General features: G+C 40.9%; 1 protein-coding gene across 2 annotated transcripts in view; it reads right to left on the minus strand.

The window, feature by feature from the left end:
* Positions 1 to 2,354: 2,354 nt before the first annotated feature.
* RPGRIP1L (RPGRIP1 like) overlaps positions 2,355 to 21,260 on the minus strand; it is a 164,425-nt gene continuing 145,519 nt past the window's right edge. Inside the window, exons 25-26 of one of the 2 annotated variants that reach the window (XM_090063572.1) lie at positions 13,442 to 13,575; positions 2,355 to 9,909 (exon numbers count right to left, since the gene is read on the minus strand). In XM_090063572.1, coding sequence (XP_089919698.1) covers positions 9,806 to 9,909; positions 13,442 to 13,575 — 238 coding nt within the window. In that variant the 3' untranslated portion in view covers positions 2,355 to 9,805. Of the gene's footprint in view, positions 9,910 to 13,441; positions 13,576 to 13,598; positions 20,768 to 21,260 lie in introns of those variants that run through there. The other variant, XM_090063574.1, reaches the window with a different exon arrangement.

The raw sequence follows: 21,260 nt of genomic DNA on the forward strand, positions 1-21,260 counted from the left end.
CAGGGGGAGGCCCCCAAATGCTCAGTGGTGGACTCGGAAGTGGACTGGAAGTACTTCTGGTCCATTTCTAAGTCTGCCACCATGCATGCAGGGGACCCTCTTCCACGTCTCCCTGGCTAAGCAGTCGGCTGTGGGGGGATCCCGGGTGCCCCCCCAGAGTCAGGAGGCACCAGTCACTGAGCCGCAGGTGTAGGGGGGAATTCCCCGTGTACTCTATGGTGGACTCAGAAGTGGACTGGAAGTACTTCTAGTCCACTTCTGAGTTTGCTGCTGAGAGCATGGGGGACCACCCCCCCATGCTCCTGTGGGGTGTTTCATCTGCCCCACCATGTCAGAGTTCACAAACTGTGCCTGGTACCGTGAGGTACATAGAAAAAACATATAGAGCTGTGTCTATGGCTGAATCATTGAATCTCTCCAAATCAATCCAGAGGCTTCCGATTCAATTTGGAGAGATTAATGGGTCTCCTGATTTGATTTGGGTTTGGAGATGTGGCTGCCGAATCAGGCCGAATCTCCTCTGAATCAAATCAGTGACTGAAGCTTCACACAGCCCTACTACTCAGGCCCTATAGCAGGGCAGGCAATTATTACAGGCAGAGGGCCACTTGATGACTTTTGGCGAGCTGTCGAGGGCCGCATTGATAGCCCTGCCCCTTCAGTTGCCCCACCCCCTGGTTGCCATCTTGGGACCAGATATCCTGCCCCATGACCCTTGCCACTGGAAGCCCCACCCCCTGACCCCTGACCTTTGCCACCAGAAGTCCCTTCCCTTGCCCAACTTACCAGGTAGCAAGGGGTTTTGACCCCTTTAACATCCTGCCACAGCGGTGGGGTTTCAGGGGCATGACCTCTCCCAGAACTTTCCCCCTACCTGTGCCAGCTGGTCCCAAAAGGAGAAGGTGCCACTGCCACTTCTTCTGGCCAGTGCTGACCCAGTTGGGCTCACCCTGTCCCCAGCACCTGGGAAGCTGGCTTCAGCCACATGCTGCTCCAGAAGGGATGGACCCAGCCAGGTCTGCACCGGCCAGGAAAGACAGCACAAAGCTGAAGTCGGCTCCTCAAGTGCTGCTGGGGATGGGAGGAGCCTGGCTGGGCCTGAACCAGTCAGCAGAAGCAGTGGTGGAGCCATGTGCTGCTTGAGACTGACCAGCACAGGTAGGGGGAAAACACAGTTGAGCCCCTGCTGCTCCAGCTGGGCTCATTCTGTGCCAAGTGGCACAGCTCCACTGCCACCTTTTCTCCCTGGTGCTGACTGGACCAGAGCTGCGGCCTAGCTGCTGCTTCCCCTTCCCAGTGCTGGCCTAGCCCAACCCAGCACAGCCCAAGCGGCATGGCACGGGGAAAGGTTCTGGCCCAGCCCCTCCACCCTTCTCAAGCTGCAAATGTGGCCTGAGCCAGGGGTGGGGCGAGGCCAGTTGGATCAGGCTGAGGTCAGGTTTGGTTGCCTCACAACCAGAACCCAAGGAAACAGCCTGAGGTCCTGCAGCCAGTGGCTCGTGCCGCTGGAGGCTTTTAGAGAGGCAACTGCCATTACACGGGTTTTGAAGGGGCTCCGCAGGCTGGAGGGAAGTGCTTGGTGGGCTGGATCTGGTCTGTGGGCAGCATTTTGCCCAGCCCTGCCCTATAGACTGCACTCCCTTCAGCCTCACTGAACCCTCCACCCATGTCACTCCTCAGACATTCTGCTTCTCACAGCCCCACCTACCTGGGAGGATCCCACTATGATCGGAGAGTCCTTAAGGCCTGTCCTCCACAGCAAACTCACTGCCAGCAGGGTCGTATATGGCATCTGCTACTGACCACACAAGCGGTCTCTGTTGGAAGGAGGCAAGAAGTACTGTTTTCTGTGTTGAGAAAGAGAAAAAAGTCCCTGCTCAATGCTCCGAGCTTATTCAGGAGAAGCTATGAAGAGGTGAGGTGGCAGTGAGGCTTTTTGCCTCCCCCTGGCGTGTGACATACAGTTGCATACGATTAGGTGTAATATTGTATAATATATGTGGGAATTATCTCTGTCCCTACTTCCATTGCTAATTGTATGGCCTTAGTTCTTCAAATATAAATATGAAGCTATAAATGAAGCCTTCATGAAATGGCAGTTTTTTCTTCCTTAATTTTAACAGTAAATGTGCAAGTCTAGTTACTGCACTTTAAAACCCTTGGAAACAATGATGATCATTATAGGCACATTAAAAAAGGCTAAATTTAAAAGTATTATATTTATTTTAAAATTTATTGAGAAATACTTGGAAAATTCACTTATATAAAATTATGCCTTAACAAAAGAACAAACTCAGGTCAGTCAGTAAACTTCTCAAACAGGTAAAATATAGTCTTGCTTTTTATAATTTAAAGAATATTTCACAACATCCTTGCATCTGCTGTTTTTTGTAAGAACAAATATTGACTTCTTGTAGAAAACCCACCATACCATTTATTCATTATGGTGAAACTGCATCGTCGAGTTTTGAAGAGGGAGAAACAACACAGGGCACTGCACATTTAAGTGGAAGCCTCTGTCTGTGGTCATTCTAAATGAACCAATTGAATAAAAAAGTAGAAGGGTAAAGGAGTGACAAGAGATTTGGGAAGACCACAGGATTTTCTGTTATGGAGAACCAGTGACTTTTTGGATTTGGTAATGGTATTGCAGTACCTGTGTTGCAAAACTCTTGGCGACTGATAGGATACTACGCAAAAAACTCACTCAGGCATAGATGGGGTGAAAATGTGCATTTCAGTTAAAATAAAATACTATTTATTTATATTATCTTATTTGGTTAAAATGAATATATCTAGATTACAAAATATTAGCATAGGTTCTTGTTTAGGCTACATTACTGTATTCTAGTACATATATATGATGATCTCTTTAATTAGCTAAAGTGTTCTAAGAAATGGAGGCAACAGGAACATAGACACAAACAAATCAACCAGAAATAACTTCCAAATGGGACTGTTTTTTGTATGCTATTGTAATAGACTGTACTGGGAAAAAAGTATTAAAATATTTTTTTAAATGTATAAAGATTTCTAGCTACTGTATATTTTATTACTTATATTATTTCACTTTTCAGTTGTAGTGTTTAATATACAATTGTTTATGTGTTATGCTTGGGTGGGATGCTGCATGATGGTTTCTCATAATCTTTGATGTATTTGGGCAAGTTGCTTTATTTATGATAAATTCTGGTTTTAGTTATTTCGTATAAAGGAGGCCAAAAGCCTTCAAGCTATAGATGCATTATATATTTAGGAATGAATAATCAGATTAATCATTGATTGCCTGATAGCTTTACATAAAAAAAGCTTTACTTGGTTGATTTTTGCAGCAGAAAACCACAATTTTTACTGATAGATTTTTTCAAAGATACAGTCCATTTCTTGCTGTCAAAATGCATAAGGAAATAATTTTGTATTCAATAAGGATGCCAGTTTGACTAAATATAAAATATATTATTTTCCAAAGCCACAAAAATGTTAAGCAGATTGTTGTTAAAACATGTGTAAGTCCTGTTTTGCATTGCTCCAGCTATTGATGTTGGATTACAAAAATAATTCATATTTTGTTATGAGGACACGGGTGTGTTCAGAGGCTCCAAGATCAGATGCTTGTTTCTCACAGCTCATGGCATATGGTTTCTTCACCTAATCTGAGTTTCATGTGTTAACAGTTAATGAATGAAGGGCATGAAGAGTATAATTTCAGTGTGGGCTTTGTTTTATTCAACTAATCTGAGTCCTCTCCTTTTCTTAAAAATGAAACAAAGCAACCATCCTCCCGTCCCTGCAAAAAACCCTAATATAACCAAAGCAGCAATAAACCATGGCAAATTGGAAAATGTGTTACCACTAAAAGTCTAAGAAAAATTTTCTGAACAAACCACATTGTTAAGCATAAAATAGCTGTTTTTTGTCAATTGCTTCACAGGAGAGTGGGTGGAAATTTGACACCCTTACTATAGTGAACAGTAAGGCATGGAAATCGATACTAAAAATGCTTCTATTTCTATTTCTGTACAAAATGTTAAGTGGCTGAAACAATATTAACTTTTAACTGTACATTAACATAGTATTATGCTGTACCATGGTAGAGCTGCTCGAATTAAGAGAATGCAAGCATTTCAATTATCCCAAATTTCAGAGTTGTTAAGGCATCCCATGCCTCTTCAGACGGTGTGTTCAGAACCAGGTTCTGATAATTAAGGGAAAAAAAGCATTTTCAGCTAAAAATTATAGGGATTGAGAACTTTGCCCCTTATTCTGCAAAATCCTTAAATTTTTGTTCTTTTGAAATCAATAGGAATACACTTTCCAGTAACTGGGTGTGCTTACACATTCATTGATGCACTGTAATTGGAGCTGTAATTGGTGCTACTGCACATTAGCACACATGGATTTTTTTTAGTGACATTAATGTGCATTAGATTAAACCTAGTGCGCATTGGCACATTAGCACAGGTTTTGTACACCTTGCTAATATGCAGTAAAATTAGTCACCTGCGCATTGTCTTGTGTAGATGAGACCACTGTTTAGATGCCTAACTTCTATTTATTTCAATGAAGTTAAGTGAATAAAGGATTTACTTGAGAATCTGGGCCTTATTGCTTTGTAAGGGACTAAGATTCGATCCTTTAATTAAATGCTTTCCAGTTTTCTATCTCAAAGTCAGAGTTCTCAGCCCTTTGCAGGATGAGACCTTTTCATTACAGGAATTACACCAGTGTCTTTACATTTTTGCAAAAAATGTCTAATATGTTTTCAGTTCTTCCTTGCTAAAATAATATTTTAATTCACTATTTTTGTCACATCCTGTATATTACAAAGATTATTTTATATTGAGAAATACAATAGGGAAGACAACAACAACAACAACGATGGTAATTTGGGCCAAAATATTTATCCTGTTGTATGCATTAGAAATACCCAAAGGAAAACAAACAAAAAACAGTGGGATTTTTGTTAAAAATAAACATATGTATAAACACACATATTATGTAATCAAGTGAATCTCATACTCTGATAATTTTGCATTATTCTTTATACATTAACTCCAAGGGAGTTCTGCTGCTCAGCAATGGAAATTACCCATCCACAATCAGTAGTATTGGGTCCTAGTTATTAAGCCCTAGAGTTAAAGTGGTCAATTTATATAAAGTAAATATGATTTTAAATATATATTCTTTCATGACATAACTGAAAAATTGAATTTAAATAACATTACTGTGCTCTTGAATAGAAATTTGCCTGCCTAACTCCAATCTGAAACCCCCATTTTTCTTGTCTTCAAACATATTATTAATATGGTAAAACTACAGTAGAGTTGAATTTATATTTAATCCTCAGTTCTAAATCAAAGTGAGCAAACTGAATGTAACAGGTGAGATTTGACCTTTCTTGTGTTTTCCTTGTTCATACAAATATACTATTGTTTACTAAAAAAACAAACATTTTAAAACAAGAAAATATACATAGAATGTGATTAGTATTTTTCTTGTAAAAGTTCTTTTGGAGACAAGTTAATTAATCCTTGAATTTTTAACGAGGACATTATTTATTTTCATGGATGTTAACAGAAATGTACAAGAAAATAATTGGAGACCCCTGTGTAGTATAATTGACCAAATTTGTAGGGTTGCTGCCTAGATCCAGAAAGCATTTACTTTAAAGTGTTTTATTACTAACTTATCTTAAAGTTTTTACCAGGATGGTGCAGTATGGGGTAAAACATGATTTACCTTGTGGATACACCAGAAAACCTGCAGGTAAAACAGTACAGAAGTTGCAGAGTACAGAGAATAAAATCGTTGCTATCTTGGCTTTATTGGACATCTTCAGGGAGCTTAATCTGCTAGTCATGAGGAGTACTGTGGAAGCATGATAGTACAGAAAAGGAGAATCATCTGGTCATGAATGCTCTGTACATGTGCAACCTAGTTTATCCAGAACCTCTGTGTACATGTCCATAAACAACTTGCTCTTTTTGCATTGCCTTATTTAGAATAGGAAAAGGGTTTTTTTAAAAAAAACAACTTGGTAGTTAATATTTAAACATCACTTAAATATATTTTAGCACCTGGTATAGATAGAGAATAATCTTCTTCTGTAAATGCTGATTTAAATGTTCATAACACAACCCCTGCCAACCAAAAAACCCACACCTTTTGTTCTAGATAAAATAATTGAAATAGATGGAGGACCCATATAAAATAGTTTACAAGAAGGGCCATTCTTCAGGGCTTAACACTTGGAATCTGGGCACATGCCTGTCTGTTGTTTTTCCCATGCCAGTTAAAAGTTGGACCTAAAATTTACCTTATCATGGGGTAGGAAGTATAAATTGCTTGCTCCAAGCAGGAAGTTCTCTCACAAATGTTCTGGTGTGTGCTGCATGAGAGAGAGATACATTTGCTGAGAAAATCCACACTAAGGCCACATACAGATGTTCATTTTCTACTGGGAGAATCTCCATTCTTCCAGCAGAAACAAAAGTGCCTGATGCTTAAACGTTTTCTCTCAGAATGAAAATGTGGTTGTACTGGGAGAAAAATAATCCAGGAACAACCAGAGTTAAAACACTCCCAGGAGAGTTTCCCCCCCTGGCTTAACTCTTTCTAGGGATCAGGAGGAGTGGAGCCAGGGAAAGACTTGCATGCTTCCCAGGACCAGGGCTACCCCAGTCTGGAGAAGGTGCAGGGGAGCAGCTATTTCCTGCCTCCAGTAGATGGGAGAAGAGTGGTGGAACAAGCCCCAATGCAGTTCCCAGTGTGAGAGACAGGCAGGAGCTTTGCCATATCACTCCCTCTGGTTGACCCTGCTCAGCTTGGCAGTGGGGTTGGTAAACCATGCTTATAAATCCAACTCTTAGCCCAACTGGTTTCCCCTTGCCTTCCCCTGCCATTAAGATAAGCAGCAGAGCATCTTGCCATGGCAAAACGCCCCTGCCTAGTGCTGCATTGTTCTGGGTCAGTCTTGCTGCAGCAGCTGAGTGCTTCTCCCCTACTCTATATGCCTGTAGGTCAGCCCAAAACAGTACACGAAGCAAGGCTATTCTCCTGTGAAGGAAAACCAGGACCGTTTCCACCATGAGAGAATACCCTGCTCCTGCCAATCTACTGATTGGTGGGATGACAGGGGCATTCTCCCAGGGCTAGAACCCTCCAGGGCTGTCTGGCAGCTGCTGCTTTTCATCAGGCAGGAGAGTAGATGGGAGTTGACCTCTTGTGCCCACTGTCTGGTGAGGCTGCCTATGAAGCTCTCCCACTATGGGGCTGGAAGAATGTCTGTGGAGTTCAGGTCTGAGGCTATTTTTCTAATGTAAGAAATTTCTTGCAGTAGAAATGAATATTTGTACATAGCCTAAATATCACACCTATCTTACTAATAAAAAATGTGTATAGATATTGGGATTATTTTTTTAAAATCAGAAACTGCAAAATAGTGAGCTTTACAAAGAAATATGCCTAAGGACCTGATGCAAATCATACATGTTAATGTTGGAGTTGCTGAGGATAGTTAACACTGTGTAACCAAATGTCAACTGGCATATTTTGCAGCAATTTACTATAGAAATCTGTCTTTAATGAATATACAATAGCTTAGCTTCTAGGTTTTCAGCTTCAGATGGTGAAGATTAAATGTTAAGGGTGTTACTGTAAATGTTTAAGTGAGATGAACATTGCTGATTTTCTAAATTTTACCACATGGTTTACTTCAGAAGGAAAAAAGCACTAACAACACAGCTCCATTACATACAGATCCACTGCAAGTCAGTAAACAATCACAAAAAACTCAGTACAATTCACTTCTTTGTTTATGTGGAGAGCGTTTAGTTTGGGTTGCAAAGTATTAGAAGAATAATATGAACCTCCTGACGAAATACCACAACAAAATTTCTAAAAAGCCACTTGGTTAATCTCAGTGTTGAATCTAGCTGTTTTAAATTATTGCAATGTATAATAACAGTCTTAATGACAATATTGTTGCACAGAGCCAAAGAAAGCTAGAAATAGTGGTCCAGATGATGAGCTAAGAGCCAGCCCAAATGACAACAAACATATGGCTGTTTACTAGGAATAGAAGGGTTCAGGGAATGCAGCTGTCTGCGGTCTAGAGAATGTTCCAGAGGAATGAATTCTTGCAAGGACCGACAAACTCTGGATGAGAGCAGTTCAGCTCCTGGAGGCAATAGGCCCTAAACTGAAGGCACTATCAGTTCATGGTAGAATTTAGATATTTCTGTGGTTAAAATATATTCCATTGGCCTTACAATGTACATCAACAAATTCATATTGTATGGATGTCATTTCAAAGCCCACTGAAGACGAAGAGCCGCTATTGAAGCCATTAGAGCACAGATGGTTCAAACTATATGCAGATATTCATACTTGCATTTTTGCATTATAGCTGCTTTTTTGCTGTTGAACTGTAATGAATTGTCTCATAATCTATTCCATCTTCTTGCCATTAGCAGGCTTTGAATGTTCACAAATAGGAGCAAAGAACTCATTTTCCAGAGCTTTAATCACACAAAGAGGGAATGCCTAATTCTCTAAATGAAATGGTCTGTGATCAGTGAAGCAGAGATTTAATATATCACGGCAAATTAGGTAGATTTTAATAAATTACTTATCTCTCTGAATACTTTACATATGCTTATGAAGAAACATAGCCTGTTTGCAAACAGTGAAAACCCATAGCCTATAAGATCCTTTGAAGAAAATGACAAATAAAAAAGTAAATTAAAAAAATGAAATGCATTATATCCTGGTTCTCGAGAGAGAATTCTTATGCGGCATTGATTCACAGCTCCATTAAAAATATCAATTAAATCCTTCATTGAGATTGGTTAAAAGCTAGAAAATTAACTTTCCAAGCTGCTTTCTCCCCACTGGTTATCCAGATACAACGAATCATTGTATGTTTGATGTAAGTTCTAAAAGTGATCAAAAAAATCACTTGCCTGTCCCTACAGCTCAAACTAAGCGGAACAGAATCTGATTGATTCTTTTATATCTTCTTTCTGTGCTTTGATAGCTGTTGGTTGAAAATGTAAATCTCTTTTACTGTAGACAAAAATGGTTGCGACTACCCACGCCCTTCTTCAAATCATGATAATCACAAACAACTGATTATAATGTTACTGGAAGGGCAAAAGTTATTTTTAAAAAGGTTGCAGTAATTAAATAAGTCTTGCAAGTAGCCTCATTCTTTATTTTTAATTGATAGAAACTGCATGCATCAAAGAAAATGCATACTGAGATTTAATGTGCATAAAATGGATATTAGCATTTTAAAGAGGCAGATTAACACATTAATCCAAGTAATTTTCATATATTGCTTCTAATAAAATCTTCACAGTATAAAATTCTTAATGAGGCTAATCACAGCCATTCCATTTAGTAGGGTGATTAGGGATAACATAAAAGTATTTTTAATCAGTTTTCTAAGGCTTATGCTTTTTTTTATTAAAAATTAAAAATTTGACTTGCATTTTTATTACTATTTCATGTAGGAAAAATGTTGAAAATGCAAAATAAAGCACATCGTTCAATCATGTAGATATTAATTATTTAGAAACTGTTGTCCATTGTGCAGAGATTCTTAGCCTTAGGGGGGAAATATAAAAACAAACAGACTGAAAAGTATACAAAACTTTACAACTACAAATCAAGCATCTTTTTCATATAAATTATACATTAAATGTACTATAGTAATTACAAAGATCTGATTTTTGAAGCGCTATCAAGCATGTATTTCATTGGGAGAAGAAGCTTCTGTAGGCACACTTCCCTTTCATGCCTCCTAGTCATCTCTGCATTCCTCACGGACTGAACGCAGAGCATGGAGGGCCTCCACTGTTACTTTGAGCTTTCCAATTACTGCACTATCATCCTGTGAATCGAAAACTGGAAAGGAAATATAAGAAAAGAATATTAGCAATTTTGTTTAGTATCTGTGTTCTTATAATTTTGTTTTAGCGCATGGGAAGATTAAAAGTCACACAACACAAGGTTAAAAGGAAAGACGTTTAGTTCTAGTGCTCAGTCCTGCAAGGGAGTAAACACAACCTCAGCCAATACTGAAATCAAAGGTTCAAGATGGTGCTAAGTAGGGGTGTGCGAAACAGGCCCTATTTGGTTCAGATTTGGCCCGAATCAGGGACAGTGATTTGATTCATTTATTCAATTTGGCTGAGTCCAAATCTGAAGATTCAATGCTGATTCAGAGAATCAGCGATTTGGACATAGATACAGCTTTAAATGTTTTTTCTACATACCTCGAGGTACCAGAGCGGCTTGTGAACGCTGAGATAGTGCGGTGCGTGGAGCGTCCTACAGGAGTGCAAGGGGGTGGCCCTTCACGCATTCAGCGGCAAACCCAGAAGTAGACTCCAGTCCACTTCAAGGTCTGCTGAGGAGTATGCAGGGGGGCTCTTCCATGCCCCCCAGCTCAGTGACTGGCTGCAGGAGGACCCTTGGTGCCCCCCCAGGCCCAGGAGACACCAGCTGCTGGGTGTGTGGGGTGCTCCCCCCGTGCACTCCCCAGCGGACCTGGAAGTGGACCAGAAGTACTTCTGGGTCTGCTGGGGAGCCCCCGTGTTTCTGTGGGATACTCCATGTGCAGCACTCATAAGCCGCCTGCTACCTAGAGGTATGTAGAAGAACCATTTAAAGCTGTGTCTATGTCCAAATCTTTTCAAATCTCTCCAAATCGATTTGGAGGTTCTGATTCAATTAGGAGAGATTAAAGGGTCCTCTGATTCTATTCGGATTTGGAGATTTGGCCACAGAATCAGGCCGAATCTCCACCAAATCGAATCAGGGACTGAAGCGTCACACAACCCTAGTGCTAAGCACCTGGTAAAATTGAGTCCTCTTTATAGCAGGTTGAAGGAATACATTCAGTTCCATCTCCCCCATTTGTTTGCACAAGGTCTAATTTCTAAGCTAACAGAACAGTGTATACAATATAACTTTCTAAATAATTTTTATAGTAAAAAACAAATCAATAAATACATGTATGGTTTCAGTCTGCTTCTGCTGAAATCAATGAGCACATTGCCACCAACTTCAATGGCAGAAAGGTCTCTTCAATGGGAAACCCTTAATTCTTTATTTTTTCCAAAGTTGGTGTGGTCAAAACAATTTTCTATATATCTACACAAATCTGATAAACCAAAGTTTCTACCTTAATCTCATATATGTACACATATACCCACAGAGATATTTATATGTATATATTTGTGACTTCAGATGGCATATGGTGGACCTATCCATTTATGTTCCTTTACTGTAGTAGTTCAATTAATGTGACTGTTTGGGTCAGTTATGAAATGGAAAAATTATTTTAGCATCAAAGCTACAGACCTAAAATTATATATGTATGCATATGACTATTTACCAGCATGTATAAGGGAGAACAGTAAGATTCAAAGGTATAAAATGGGACATAAAGATACTGAGTATTTAACAAAATAATGTAATATTTTCAACTAATAACAGACATGTACATAAATAAATTTCTAGTTAGGTACCCAGATTGATATTCATCAACACAGAGACAAATACATAGATAAGTAAGGTGGGTGTATCACTATGTCTGCTAGTAGAACTCTTTAAAAAAAGACAAAACCCAGCTTTCAGTAATTATAATATTGTTATCCAAATGGCAAATCATGCTTCTGAAACAGCTTAGTTTTACTCAGTGTTATATATTAGTGTCCATTATGGAACTGCTATTCATGGTTATGTACAAAAGTATTTGATATAATGAACTGTGTATATTGTAGCCAGATGTGTGGATGACTGTGGCCAAATCAATTTGTAGAGATATTAGATACTAAAGATATTAGTATACAAATGGCAAACTGATATTTTGTCTGAGTGTATAGCTGTTTAAGAATAAGGCCTTCTGCATGCTACGAACAGACAAGACACAATCCCCCCTAAAAATAAACAAAATTTAACCTCCCTTTTTTTTTGTTAGGCACTAAGAAATGCTTAAAACCATGTTACTTTATACATGTTAGCTAACATGTTTTAAAATACCACTCATTTTTCCAGTCTAGACAAGGCCAGGGAGATTGATTGACAAAGTTACTGACAGTTCTGAGAATGTCAAACAAAGGTGCGGTATTAAATAACTATTAACTATTGTTATGGTCAAATTTAATAAACATCTGGACCTACAAGGCCCGATTCAAGAGGAAATGTTTTTATAATTATTTGCACTAAGTAAATTTCTGGAGATGCTCTTTTTTGCCATTCTGTGATCTATATTCATGTAGTTCTAGTTTTTTTTTCTAAACATTAAAAGAGACACAGGGTATATTTACACAAGACACTAACAGGGAAATAGAGTAATTCTACTGTGCATTAGCACAGTTTTTGCAAGCTGCACTAATGTGCAAATGCATAGTACAATTAATTTACTGAGTATTAGCATCACTAAAAAAATGTTTCTCTGGGCTACTGTGCAGTAGCACCTATTATGGCACATTAAGTTACTACCTGGTATTACAGGTAGTAACTTCATGCTTCGTTATTGCGTTAATGAACTTGTAGATGTGTCCACAGTCATGAATATAAGAATTTAAATACAGGAGAGCCCAAAACAGTACTTCATTCAAAAAGAACTTGCCAATTAGTCAGGGTAATTACATCTTTTCTTACCATGAGTACTATAAGCCAACACTATTTTGCATGTCCCATATGAATGGCGAACGGCATAAAGAAGATAGAAACTTTTGTATCTCCGACTTTGTACAATCTGAATAAATTCAGACTCAATAAAACTTTATACATCATATGTGTATTGTATAAAATATATAAATACTATTGTTCATCTAAAAACCTTAGCATTTGTTGACAACCAATATGACAACCAAGCAATATGACAACCAATTACCCACTGAAGTGACATCAACAGAACCCAGACCAGCCATCAGACACTATACTGATAATGTAATTACCTAAACACACTGATATATATGCATGTGAAAGTATTTATCTAAATTCCTGATGGAAAAATAAGTATGTTTAAATCATTACTAAACCTAAAAGAATTACTCTGAATGCTCAAAGTATAAAAACATAGTACATGTTAAATAGCCCTGACAGATTCTTGGCTCTGCAGTATCAATTAATCTATTAAAATCAAGCTAGTAACATTGCTCAGATTTTTATTTAAATGTCTAGCTTCTTGTTATAAGGAAGAATTAATTCTAGAAAGTTAAGGAAATACAAGCCATTTTCAGTGTTAAGTTATACACATGCAAGTATATCTTGAGACTTGAATAAGTTAATAATGAATAGTTCACAAAAATATAACAATGGAAATTATTAAGTATTAAATATCTTGGAATAAAGAAGAAAACAATCTAGTATTTTTAACTAACTGACATTAAAAGTTAAGACTAAAGAAATCTTTTAAACTTACCATCAATATCTTGCTCAATAATGTCTTTTTCTTTCTCAAATATCTCTCTTAGGCTAACATATGCAAAACCAATATCTTCACATTCTAGCTCTTGTTCATCTTCTGGGGGCTCACTAACCACTGTAAATCGTATGCTAAAAATAAAATGAAAAATCTCTAAATGATTAAAGCCACACAGGTAAAAGAGCAAACATAAAAGGCAAAACATCTAAGGCAGGGGCAGGCAAAATATGGCCTGTGGGCTGGATCTGGCCTGCCAGGCAACTCCATCCAGCCAACAGGTGCCCAACAATTAATTGTACCCCGCCCCACCTACACACTTCATTCACAACCTGGTGCATGGAAAGGTGCAACCCAGCCAGCATGTTCTGGGTGGGGCTGCTGCTGCTACTGATGCAGTCTCTGGGGGACCTGCTCAGCTTCCCCAGGCTCCACCAGCTCTTCTTGGTCTCCCTGCTACAGTGTTTGCTCCTGGCAGCAAGTAGGGAAGCTGTGGTGGGGGGCAGGGGAAGCTGTGGCAGGGGCAGCGGAAGCTGCAGCTGGGCGGGAGCACAGAGCACAGGGCTGGGGCTGGCAGGAGTGCGGAGCCTGCACCCTGGGGGGGATTGGGAACATGGAGCTTGGGTGGGTAGGGTGTGGGTATGAGGATGGGAGAGCGTGGGGACCTCCCCACACTTTCCCTTATGGCTTACAGCCCCTACAGCTGGTGGCAGCAGCAGCAACAGGCCAAAGCTCTCGGGGTGCTCATGGCACTGCTGCCTGGAGGCACATGACTCTGGCCAGAGCTGCGCATTAGAGTTGTGTGAAGCAGCTAGTATTTGCTTTGGATTCAGCCAATTCAGGGGACAGAGATTCGATTTGGTGATTTGAATTACTGTCCCTGATTGATTCGGCTGAATCTGATTCAAAGATTCAGCTGCTGCTGAATCTCTGAATCACCCAGGCCCATCCCCTGCCCACTCTCTCAGCCCTGGCAATGGCTGCCCTGCCTGCCCCAGCTCCTGGCACTTTGAAAAAAACCCAATTGAGTTGTTCAAGGTACTTTTTCCCTACATTAGTTTTTCTATTTATAAAATGGAATTACACCTACATACTTCCAGAGTTTCATAAAATGATTTAAAAATGCAACAAAATACAGAAGATGTTTTGTTTTTGGTTTATTTTAAGCACAATGACCTTCATGTACAGTTTGTTTGAAATGACAAATAAACTTCACCTCCAGGAAAAAAAAAAAAGAACCTCAAATATTCAGTTTCAATGTGAAGTTTTTAATTTTTATTGGACTATATATCCTTCGATTGGAAAATGATAAATTAAATGTAATCAGAGTTTTGCTGGTTAAAATCTTTCTGTACTACAGAAACTAGTCAACCAGAAGACCTGCCAATACAATTAAGAATAACTATCACCTAGCAATCTCTATGTACATGTTATTTTGGCACTGTGCTGAATCATGATAAATAGATGGAAGAACTATTAGGAATAGGAATACCAGACAATAAATCTCCCAAATATCAGAAATACTAGCCATATTCAATGAAGCAAATATTTCTAAACATAAACTGCAAACATTCAGCTGTATGATATTTGGGAAAGCACACATCCCAACTGGTTATCAGGTGAGCATGTCCAGTCAAGAAAAATGCCACTAGTTATGCTCCAAAACAGCAACAAAATTACAACCCAAAGTCTGTTCCCGTATCTTCATAATGTAGTATCATGTGTTTGCTTTTTAGAGTTTGAGCTTGATAACACCCAGGTACAAGCACATATAATGTACATCTTCTTACAGATTTCTAGGATTAATTGCTTTGAGCTTTATTTACTTTGCTTAGTGTTGAGTGAGACCTATATTGTCACTAATGCTACTTGAAACTCATAAGTCCATTAAAACAGTTTAAAAAAGAGAAAATCAAAACTGATTTTCTCTTTATCTGGGTATAGCAATTACCTGCTAATCTTTTCCCATCCTGTTCCCAGTTCTGTGTCCTAACTTTCCTCCTAACTTTCTCACTCTCTGCCACTGTTGTCAAATTAAACACATAACAGAAAAAAAAAGGAAAACAGCTTAGTTTCCTTCTTTCTCCTCTTACATCATTTCCTTCAGTCCTCTCCCCATCATAGCTAATACCTACTAGCTGTTATGTTTTTCTAAAAGGATCTGGATACAGTCTAAATAATAAGACCTCTGAATACATTTATCATCCAACCTAAGCAAGGACCTGTTCGCCAATCCTGAATATCTAAACCCAACAGATACACAAAATGCATTTATTTCAGTCACTGCATCCAAATATTGCCTTCCTTTCAAACATATAATTGTAGTGTTCAGTTGCGTCTGACTTCAATTACTGGCCTGTGCAGAGACCAAAAGCAGTGGTACTGGCCAAATGACAGGAGTTAAGAGTTAACTGTATAGATACGACTTGGCAATGTTGTTTAAGCCATGAGTATTCATAAACTTTACCACCTAAATATTTTTCAGTAAGCATGATTCCAAATGTGAAACAAGCTGCACAAAATCCAAGTGTATAAAGGATGACACCTTAAACAAAATGTGAATAAATCCTTCTAAAAGCCTTCAAATACATTAGCAGCAATTGCAATATGCTTTCCTAGGGTTTTAGTTTTAAGTTCAGCTAATTATCTAAGAATAAATATTTAGTTCCTTTACTTAAAATGTTTGTTTTTAATTACTAACACACACACTTTTTTATATATATACACACATCTTAAAATTTATTTTGAAAGGACAACATGAATTGTTGAACATATCTCAAACACCACATTCACAAGGCAGGAGAGCCAACGGATTATGATGGATAAAACTGTCAAAATTCTGGCACAATCCAAACAAAAAAGAAATAATTCTCAGCTACACATCAAATGAAATAGCGAATGAAAGATGCAGTAAATTACATAAACATTCTAAGAGAGCTTGACAAAGCTATGTTTAGAATATTGTGTACAAATCTGGTTATCTTATGTTCAAAAGGATAGAGGGCAGCCAAATGCTTTGGTAGCTATGGCTAGTCAAACTCACTGGAGTTACGTGATTGAGGCATTAGAGACAAAAGCAAGGAATAAGGCTAGATGAAACTTTTGGCAAATACTTTTAAGATACTACCTCAACTTAAGTATTTATTTGAACAGGGAACAGACCAAGAATGTTAGTCTTTGTTTCCACCCGGCCTTGAACAGCTGTTCACACGCTGCCTTGGCCTGAGCAGCTGGTGACAGATGTACCGCTGTCTCTTGTGGTCCCTGAGGTAGGTCTATAGTGCCTCTTTGGCCACCCCCAAACTCACCCGCCATGACTTTGAATGTACTACCAGTGGGGGGCGAACCACTGAAGGTCCCTCAGTGGTGGGTACTCTGCCTGACAGCTTTCTGTGGAGCTCCACCACCCCTACACCCCAACCTTCTGCCAACCTCCAGGGTGACACCAGGTTTTGTGGCTGCCGTTTCTCCGGTGCAGGTGCATCCAGAACTCTGACACCTCTCTTGGGTTTCGTGTGCTGTGCATTTTACTTCTGCGGTGGCCTGCAGACCTACTAGTTATGCCCTCTGGGCCTCAGCCCCCTCTGGAACCCCCGAGATAGGGGGAAACAAAAGAAAAAAATGCAAACAAGGCAAAAGAAAAAAAAAGGAAGGAAGCCACCATGCCAGTATTCCTCTGCTGCATTCACCTCCCCATGCCAGGGGCCCCTTATAAGGCTGGGGGACTCAATTCATGCAGCCTCCAGTCCCATCACCACACTCCCTCCAACAGAAGAAAAGAAAAAAAATGGACCCAACAAAATAAGGTTATGGGTGGCCTATTGGGCTGTCCCACTGGCCCTACCGCCCAGAGTTGATGGGGTCCCCTTGTCGCCCCACCTTGGGAGTTTCTTCAGCTCTGCCGCTGCCAACCTGTCTTCCGCACCTGGTACCTGTGCATGTTCAGGGAGATAACTTGTCATCTCCCTTGGGTCTGCTACAACCCCTACTTCTGGGCAGTCACTTCCTTCCTGCTGCTCAGTGCAGCTTGTGATGCCACTCTCCCTCCGCGTTGCTGGCAGTATCTCGCTCCTGGTGCCCCTCAGTCCTTGGGGGTTGAGTCCCCCTCTGCCCGCGCTGAGAGCCCCTGCTGCCTCTATCACTGCTTCCTGTCCGGACTTTCCTTCGCTACGTAAGCACCAGCTGCCGCTGGTGTTGAGAGCCAACCTGCCTCCCCTGCTCTTCCTGCGGCAATCCTTTTTATTTCTGCCAGCTAGTGGCTGGCCTCAGCTGAATAAAGGCACGGCTTGTAACCCATGCCAGTTCCCCTCTGTTTCAGTGGTGCCATGCATCATATTGCAGGTAAGCAAGTTTCTTGTTTCTGTGTTTTTACATCTGGCCCTTGGCCCCCAGGGCATGGCTTAGAGGTCTTTTGTTTGAATGTCCCCGGGACAGTCAAGAGAGTAAACTAATTTCCAAGTTTCCTGACCCAGCCTAGTATATGTAACACAACAGCTCAGGAGCAGAGACTGGGGCAAACCTAGCCCCAAATACTCCATATCCCATTAATTAGGGATACATGTCTTGGTTCAAAACTTTGCTGTGAATCAGGCAGCAAAGGAATTTGAACTAGAATCTCCTGCATCAGAGGGGCATTCTAACCACTAGAACAGGGGTGTCACATTCATCCAGCCCCACAGGCCAGACGAATGGCACAAGCCTGGACAATGGGCCACACCAGAACCACAGACTAGCCCCACATTTTGGATCCAGAGCTGGCATTGTGGGGCTGTACACTGGGGCCTTGGAACTACTGTTACTGCAGGGCTGTGTGGTGTGGCCCTGGAACCCCAAAGCAGCTGCCACGTGCATCACAATCCCAGAGCAGCATGTAGCTGCTCTGGGGCTGTGCTGCTCATGTTGGCCACTCCAAGATGTAAGCTGAAACTGGCATTCAAGCAGCATACAGGGCCACCCAGCACATCCCATATGCTGCCCATGGGTTACTCTAAGACCCATGGGTGGCACCAGGGGCTGTGTTTAAACCTCCTGCATTAGGGTATTGGATGGATATAAAGTGGGTTGGTGGGCAATGACAACCTCAACAATAGTGTTTGTGAATCTTTTTTTTTTTTTAAACTGAAAATGACTACAAGTCAGTTTGAAGATCTCAGGAAGAACTTCTTTACAGTAAGGGCTACCAGAATCTGGAATGGGCTTCCAAGGGAGGTGGTGCTCTCCCTATGTTGTGGGTCTTTAAGAGGAGGCTGGACATGCACCCGGCTGGAGTTATCTAACTTCAAAGCTCTTTCCTGCCCAGGGCAGGGGGTCGGACTCGATGACTTACTGAGGTCCCTTCCAACCCATATGTCTATGAAAAAGAACATTTCAATGAACCTGAACACTTCTGAATTTTGCAAAAACCCCAAAATGTCCAATTTCAGGTCGACTTCTCTGCAAAGATAAATTATTCACTCAGCCCTTGAAGTGTTTTTATATCAGCAGACCAAGTCCTTACATTTTGTAGTATGGAGTTGATGCCAAAATTCACTCCTCTTCCTAGATTTCTTTTTTTTATACGTGGTTGAAATTGCAGCAAGATAACACAATACTAGAATTGCCCAATATTGAATCGGCACTGATATAAAGCCAATAGACTGTATTGCAAATTGGCCTGATGTGGCTGATAATTTGGCTAATAAATGCCTCGTGCATGCGCGCAGCCACAGTGCAGCACACAGGCAGTCTAAAGCACAGCCCAGCAGCTTGGAGAGTTACATGGAGCTGGTAATTCTGTTGTGGTGGACAGGGAGAGGGAAGGAAGGGGGGGGCGCACAGACCAAGGACTCCTGTGGTGAGGGAGAGAGTGGGCCCGGGGCTGAGGCAGGGCAGGTGTTGCCCAGCTGGCGCAGGATGGGGTGTAGGACAGAGCCATGGCTCATCCAGGAGGCATGGGGGGGGGTGGCACCCACCAGTGCATGCACTCCAGGAGGGCACAGGGCAGGGCATTTGCAGGCAGGGTGGGCTACAGCTGTGATTTGGAGCCAGGGCTGCACTGGGCTCTTTCTGGCACATGGGAGGAGGGGTTGGGCTGGGGCTGTGGTCCGGGTGGGCAGTGGTAGTGCTGGGGAGGTGGGGCTATGGGGGAAACTACAGTGAATTTTGGGGTGGCTGCAGCCCCCCCCCCACAGTCCCCTTCCCAACACCAAAGCCACATGCCCTGGACCAGCCCCCACCAGGAAGAGCCCAGAGCAGCCCCAGCCCACAACTGCAGCCTACCTTGCCTGAGCCCCATGCAGATCTGGGGGCACATGCCCCTCCATATTCTTCTGGGGTGCACACAGATGTGGGAGCCACTCCACCCTCCCTGTGACCTCTGGAAGAGCCGTGGCTCCATCCTGTGCCTTGCCCTGCCTGGCTGGGCAGCGCCTGCCTCAGCCGCTGTCCCACTCCTTCCTCCTCGCAATGGCCTTGATCTGCCCTCCAACACCCCTTCCCGCCCTCTTTCTTTTCACCACAACAGATTTACCAGCTGCATGCAGCTCTTTAAGCTGCAAGACTGCATACTGAAAATCAGATTGGTATTGGCTGATATGCCTCCTTAAAAATCAGCTGTCCATATCAGCCCCCAAAATCTCTATCAGTGCACCCTTAACATTTATATTTGTAATCATTTCATTTCCTAAAGTTAAAGCATGAGTGTAGTTCCTGTTTAAGCTCAAAATCTCTGATATTATGCAAGGCTTTGTGATGAGAAACATGAATCCAAAACTTCTTGTGTTCATCATGGTATTAGTTTCCATTCCGAGGCATGGCATCATTTAGATTAATAGTTTCATGCCCTGTTACAGAATCAATGCCACATCCAGGTATCATTATGGCCAGGGCTCCAAGCTATAATAAACAGAGAAAATAAGGTCCCTAGCAATACAAAATAAATTAAATTAAGGGTATGCTCAATCTTTGTGAGAATGTCACTGATGCTGCTGGTTACCTCTATTATTTCACAGTGGCTATTACACAGTTATTTACAGTAACTGTTCTACAAGATAGCCTAGCCAAGATTTTCAAGTAAAATGGAGGGAAGAGAAACTTCTCTCTTATTGCCAAATTCTGCCATTAGGTCTAAACTTCATAGTTGTGAATGCATAGGTAATTACATGCTTAAAGGGCAGAACTTAACCTATATATTTCAAACACAATCAGCAGGTATTCTACCAATCTGCACATGGCATAGTTCTTCAGATCTTTTGCTCCTCCACATTTGTGATTCACTCTGATGCTGAAGAGAAGTGCTTTTTCTTTTTAAGGTGAAATAATTTGTATACCTTCCAAATCAGTGTGAACCTGAAGAAATAATTACAATTAGCTGTGTAGAATGAATTTATGTTCAAACTTTCTCATCTGTACAGCTAATATATAGCTGTCTGCTACATGAATTTATGCACAGCTTTAGGCTAAATACAGGACTGACACTGCCTAGAAGACTTGGGTTCAGAAAGCAATGAATTATCCATAAAGCACTTTTAATCTATCACAGATAAACAACGATAATATTCATTTACTTAATTTTCCCAGAATTCCATGCATAAAAAAGTGACAGAATGGAAATAGCTTTTATGAACAGTAAGAGAGTTGCTTCATTTCATGGCACATGAAAAAGTATTCAGTGAAGGGACAGGCATATCACCATATCAAAAGTTTAGGTGTCATTCCATAGTTGAAAAGCCAGTGTGACATGTGCAATTCACTTCACTGGAAGGCATATCAAATGTCATAAAATATTGTAATATACTACAATATGTTTTATGGAGTTATAGTGTGCTGATGGGCTCCTGGG

Source organism: Crocodylus siamensis, chromosome 9 (genome assembly GCF_052110815.1).
Source record: "Crocodylus siamensis isolate JL-2025a chromosome 9, ASM5211081v1, whole genome shotgun sequence".
NCBI classification, from domain to species: domain Eukaryota; kingdom Metazoa; phylum Chordata; order Crocodylia; family Crocodylidae; genus Crocodylus; species Crocodylus siamensis.